This window comes from Periplaneta americana, chromosome 10 (genome assembly GCF_040183065.1).
Source record: "Periplaneta americana isolate PAMFEO1 chromosome 10, P.americana_PAMFEO1_priV1, whole genome shotgun sequence".
NCBI lineage: Eukaryota > Metazoa > Arthropoda > Insecta > Blattodea > Blattidae > Periplaneta > Periplaneta americana.
The window spans coordinates 87,319,972-87,326,019 of NC_091126.1; the positions used below are offsets into that span (position 1 = coordinate 87,319,972).

At 36.4% G+C, this 6,048-nt stretch overlaps 1 protein-coding gene across 8 annotated transcripts in view; it reads right to left on the reverse strand.

The window, feature by feature from the left end:
• LOC138707868 (protein ST7 homolog) overlaps nucleotides 1-3,349 on the reverse strand; it is a 159,357-nt gene extending 156,008 nt beyond the window's left edge. For 4 of the 8 annotated variants that reach the window (XR_011334406.1, XM_069837854.1, XM_069837858.1 and 1 more), the window contains exon 1: nucleotides 3,063-3,349. Coding sequence is in view for 5 of the 8 variants with exons in the window: in XM_069837854.1 (XP_069693955.1) it covers nucleotides 3,063-3,231 (169 nt within the window). In the remaining 3 variants the exon portion in view is untranslated. Of the gene's footprint in view, nucleotides 1-1,093; nucleotides 1,212-3,016 lie in introns of those variants that run through there. The other 4 variants (XM_069837855.1, XM_069837862.1, XM_069837856.1 and 1 more) reach the window with 4 other exon arrangements.
• Between the last annotated feature and the right edge of the window lie 2,699 nt (nucleotides 3,350-6,048).

Here is a 6,048-nt window from a genome sequence, read left to right on the forward strand (position 1 = left end):
CCTATAATCTTGTCAATGTCTTCGACCTCCTCTTACTTAGCTTTCCCTGCATCTAACCCATTTTAATCTTGTCTCAAACCTTGCCTCCCATCACTTAGCTATCATCTCATCTAACACACTCTAACATTGTCTGAAGTCCTCGACCTCCAGTTGCTTAGCTTACCCCGCATCTAACCCACTCTACCAGGTCGATGGCATTTAAGTGTGCTTAAATGCGACAGGCTCATGTCAGTAGATTTACTGGCATGTAAAAGAACTCCTGCAGGACAAAATTCCGGCAACACTGATATAACCTCTGCAGTTGCGAGATCGTTAAATAAAACATAACATTAGCATCTAACCCACTCTAAACATGTCACAGTCTTCAGTCTCCTGTTACTTATCTATCCCTTCATCTAACCCATTCTAAACTTGTCTCACCCCTCACCTTCCATCACTTATCTGTCCCCACATCTAACCCACTCTTAACCTTGTCAAAGTCCTTGGCTTTCTGTGTCTTAGCTTTCTCCTCATCTAACTCACTCTAACTTTGTCAGTCCTTGGTCTCTTATCAATTAGCTATCCCCTCATGAAACCACTCTAATCTTGTCATTTAGCTATCGTTCTTTTCATCTTTCAGATGTTAACACTACTGTCACTGCTGTTATGTAATGGTGTATAATGGTGTACCAGAACTTATCATTCAATGAATTTTGTTCTGTGTGCATTGAAGGAGAAAAATAATACTTTCTAATGTGAATAAGTTTCTGAAGGGGCCACAGAGATGGTCCAAAAAGGTCTACTTTTAATACTTAATTCAATACAATTGAATATCCCCAACAATAAGTGTCTGATGTACACCGTTTCACCTTTAGAGTTAGACCCTCATCTCAGAGGGTATTCAATTTTGAAAAAGTATTGGGCATTCATTCTGGGGTGTAACAAGAAAGGGCCACTCTATAGGCTATTAACCATGCATCTCAAAAAAATTACATGCTGTGTGAGAACTATCTTTACAAATTTATTTGTATATGAAAATTTAATGAAGAGTTGCAGAAAACATTTGAAGATCTCATCTTATAGACTAACTCTCAAAGTTCAACTGAATAATTACTGGAAGATGACGACACGTGTTGTTGCAACCATTGCAAATTGCAGCACCAGCAACCAGTTACCACGAATCTGCAGGAGAAAGCACACTTTGTGGAATGGTTCATCAAAATGATCTGACACCCAGGTTCAAAGAAATTTTAGAACTTATCATAGTCATCCACTGTCAAAATCATTGACACATGCATGGTGCAGCAAATTTATGGAAACTGGAAGTGTTATGCACAAGAAAAGTGCAGGGCAGCCTCGTATATCTTCAGAAAATGACGACTACATATGGTAGACCTTTGTTTGCAGTCCATGCAAGTCGACATGAGAGTTGCAGTTGCCTCATTCAGCAGTGTATTAAGAGTTATGCAGTTTTAAGATGTTCCTTTACAAGCTACAACTCTGCAGGCGATTACACAGGATGACAGGGTTGCAAATTTGCCAACACAAAGGTTCATAAAATGGACAATGATAATGATTTTCTGGAAAAAAAAAAAAATCACGTTCTCTGATGAAGCAACTTTCCACTTCTCAGAGAAAGTTAACAAACAAAATGTACGAATCTTGGGGGATCAGAAAACCCGCATGCCACGGTACAACATATTAGAGGCAACTTCAAAATTGAAGTTTGCTGTGGCTTGATTCATGATCTAATCACTGGACCTTTTTTCTTCACCAAACCAACAGTGAAGGGCCATCAGCCTATATAGGCCTAGACATACTGTAATTCTCAGTCTAACCACAGCTGCAACACCTGCAACCTCATAGAACCTTCTTTCAGAAAATGGCACCCCGTCAAACTGAAGCTGTGATGTGTGCGTGTTACTTGAGGAATTCCTGGACTGATGGATTGGCCATGGTGGTCCCATGCCTACTAGATTGCCAGATATCACGCCCTAAAGTTTTTATATGGTAAAACGTTAAAAACCATGTATACTACACTCTGGTGACTGATATCAACAATTTCAGTGTATGAATCAGAGTTGAAATTGAAAAAAAAAATCACGTAGACATGCTGGAGCATGTATGGGACGAATATTGGAGTACTGCTTGGAATCGAACCAACGCCAGAGCGTAACTCTTGATCAGCAGGCAAGTGTCGCTCTTGATAGTGATCATACTCCCATACTAAAAGTCTACTATATTTGTCTGGGACGATTGTTTCAAATATTGTAATAATTTTAAAGCATTTTCGCAATCCATGTTATTGACTTATAAATTATAACTATTCAGTTTTTCTTATTTTACAAATACCGGTACCGGTATGCAATTTTCATTCCACACTTCACATGGAATGACCCTGTGCTTAAAGTTTGACAGTAACATATGTCCTCAAACGTTATGATATTCATATAGTTCTATATGACTAGTGAAGTTAGGCTAAATGTCTCAAACAGACACAATTGTGAAAAAAATCAAATGTCTGCCACCTAAGTAATAAGCGGAGCTTGTCCACAAATATTCTTGAGAAATGTAATTCAATTATGGGATAATTCAGCTATGACAATTGATCGTATAGAGAAATGCCTTTTAGTAGGCCTACAATGTTGTCTACTTGAATTTAAAACTGAATTAAAAATACAAAACACTTTTTAATTTAAAAGGCTTGGATGAAAAAAATCACTACATTTTTATTAACAATATAAATGATACAAGAGGTTCACAGATAGTTTTGCACTGAAAAAATATCAGACATGCCTTTAATAATTCAGGTAGTATCTTGTAGGGCTCATACAAAAATTGTAGAAAAAAATGTTACGTTAAATTATATTTGGTATTAAATCTTATTACATATTTTAACTACCGGTATGTAGTCAATAGAACTATCGAATAATTATATCAGACACTGAAAAATAATGTTCTAACTAAATTATTTCGATTGTCACAAGCTTGATATGAATTGAAAGTAACATCTGTAGGAGCATAGTAATATTCTGACCTCTAAATTACTTGACAATCTGTCGCTAGTTTAAATACTTGCTCACTCTGCCAAAGAAAGGTGCAACCATTACCCATTCCAATATTTTCGCTTATTTTAAGGGGTCCACGAAGATAGTAAATCACGAACAGCACCAACAGAAACCAAAATGCCCATAAATACGTCCACGACCACACAATCCAAGACTTTATTCTTCTTAAAAAACCGAACACCATTCTACCAGTCACTTGATGTCCGACGCGTGTAACGCGTACCGCGTTTATTATTGTTTTAGCATCACTACATCCAACGAGTTCGAAAGAAATAGCGTGGCAAACCGTCCGCCATATTTGCTACTGTGTCGCCATCATACGGGTAAAGCTATGTAATCGTGATAATAGAGAAACAAAGGAGTATGACCTATTAGAAGCGGTAATTCAAAAGTATTTTTATTCATTATTTAACGACGCTATATCAACTACTAGCTTATTTAGCGTCGATGGAATTTGGAATAGCGAGATGAGGCCGACGATTCGCCGTAGATTACCTTGCCATTCTCTAAGGAGAATTGGGAAAAACTTCAGAAAAAACTCAACCACGTAATCAGCCCAAACGGGAAACGAACACAGGCCCGCTTCGGATCAGCAGGCAAACGCGCTTAGCTTTCAAAAATCATAAATGTGCTAATTTTGTTCCAGATCAACTAATTAGCACCGTTTAAATTGTATCAGTTCTTAGGGATGAGTAATTTCTCCGTCTATTGTTGATTTTCGGATACAAGTAGGATCTTTCAATGGATCCCCCAGTTCACCCCCCCCCCCCCAGTCGGTCTCTTTTGTTGCTAGAAGAACTTTGACGCACGGTACAACCCTCGTGTTAAGGGACGCGTGCGGAAATTTCTAGGCGCGCTGTTGTCACATTTTACATTGACTTCGCAACGTGGGCATAAAACAGTCGTATATTTATTTCTATACAACAATTGTTCATTCAATCAATCGCGAACTAATGACTGGGGAATTTTTAGTTACTGTGTATCCGTACACAACCATTGTACGGTCAACCTCTTCAAGCTAATATATTTCCATACTCATATCAGTATTTAAAAAAAAGTAACACCGAAAGAAGATGTGAATTTGTGTTTTATGTCCAAATCCGCAGCAAAACTTAAGTGGTAGCTATGTAATAAAATGTGATAGTATTTTGCTTCGCTTACTTACTGTATATTCGTCGTCACTTTCTCCTATGTGAATCACAAATCTCTCTTTGTTACTATCCCTGTCGTGCTTCACGTAATTCTCTTCTGTTTCAAGTGAATGGTGCGTTACACCAGCTTCTGGCTTTGTTTGTTCAAAGATTTAGTCACCTCTCTTTTATTCGCGGAACCATTGGTGCATGGTATAGAAACACTTGCGGACACTAGACTACTAGTCAGTGGCGGCTCATACATATTTAATGCCTAGTGCCAAAATCAGTGGTAGATCCAGGATACCTAAGAGGGAGGGCTAACTCTTTTTCCTACTATGTCCTCCCTGGATCCGCCTATGGTCTAAACCGAAGACTAGAAATAAGCAATAATAACAATAATAATAATAATAATAATAATAATAATAATAATAATAATAATAATAATAATAATTAGAGACGAGCATTCCATGCAAATGCATGTTTTTATAGGAATATAGGACATAGCTCAAGCTTAGTACTTATCCATTTCATTACTTTCCGGTTCCAAATATGTGTATTTTTCCCGTGCAAATTTGCATGTTTTCGACTTTTTAGGGATAAAAACATACATAATTAATACATATTTAAGCAATTTTTAGCTTAATAATGCATATAATATACATTAAATTCAGTTTAAATGCATGTTTTAATGGTTTTGAGTGGACACCTCAGTTTCTCGATTTTATGTCCCATATTTTATCTTCAGGAATCAGGATTGAAGAAGAAAAAGAAAAAAACTAAATAACAGAAAAATTAAATAAAATGTTAAGATTTTCACAATAAGGTGTTAGAAGACCTTTCCCTGGACGGAAGTCCACTTTTACAACACTTTACCGACGACCCTCTATACACTGCATGTCATAAATGAATTTATTAGTTCGATATTTTGAGAATAGTAAGTAGAGAGGAAATATAGAGGGTTTAAGGAAACTGCCGTCAAATAATTTAGGTCAAAAGCACCCTCTTTCAGGGAGGTTGTAAATTCTCTTCCTTTTCTAGTACTAGTAGACCTAGCAATTTAGATTCTTCTAAAATTGGAATCATCGTTAAACTGTGTTTGCAATGTGTGAATCTCTTAAGTGGTTAATGTTTTTTTTTTCTGTTTGCGTGTGTTAATGTGGTTCTAATAGGTTTCCAATTTAAAGATTCCAAAAGTGTAGTCTTTGCACAGTGGATTAAAGGAAAGGATTTTATTAGATCATAATATGGGGATGTGGTATTTTGCGATTGTTGCAGTAAAGAGTTAAGCAATGCTAATTCTGTTTCCGAATATTTTATAAGGCAATTATTCTTTGTAAAAAAGGTACAAAACTTTTTTGAAATAATTAATTATATTACGATATCTGTTTTTAAATCGTATCTAGGAACCATAAGGTTTATTATAATTTCAGATGAAATGTACTAAAAAATTTCAAGTCGACCAGCATGTCACATGTGTTTCACATATTACAAGAATGCAACAAAGACTTTCATAGATCCCTCAGTTACACCGGTGGGAAAGTGGATGTAGCCGCGAAAACAAATTGGACAGGGTCATAAATGCTAACCCGGACTGCGGATTCTTTTGTTCAGAAGAAGGTTACTTGTGGCGAAAACTTGAATGAAGGATTTGACCTGACACTGTCACAAATATGTTCATTCAAGTTTAAAACCCATAACTTCTTGCAATGTAGAGAGGTCATTCTCTGTCTACAAAAACATGTTGACTAACCAGCGCAGGAACCTCACAGAAACCAATTTAGAAATGTTAGGTTGTTAACTGTGCAAAAAAAAGTGAAGTGAAATAATACATTTCAAACAAAAATGAAAGTGCATATTTTAATGTATTT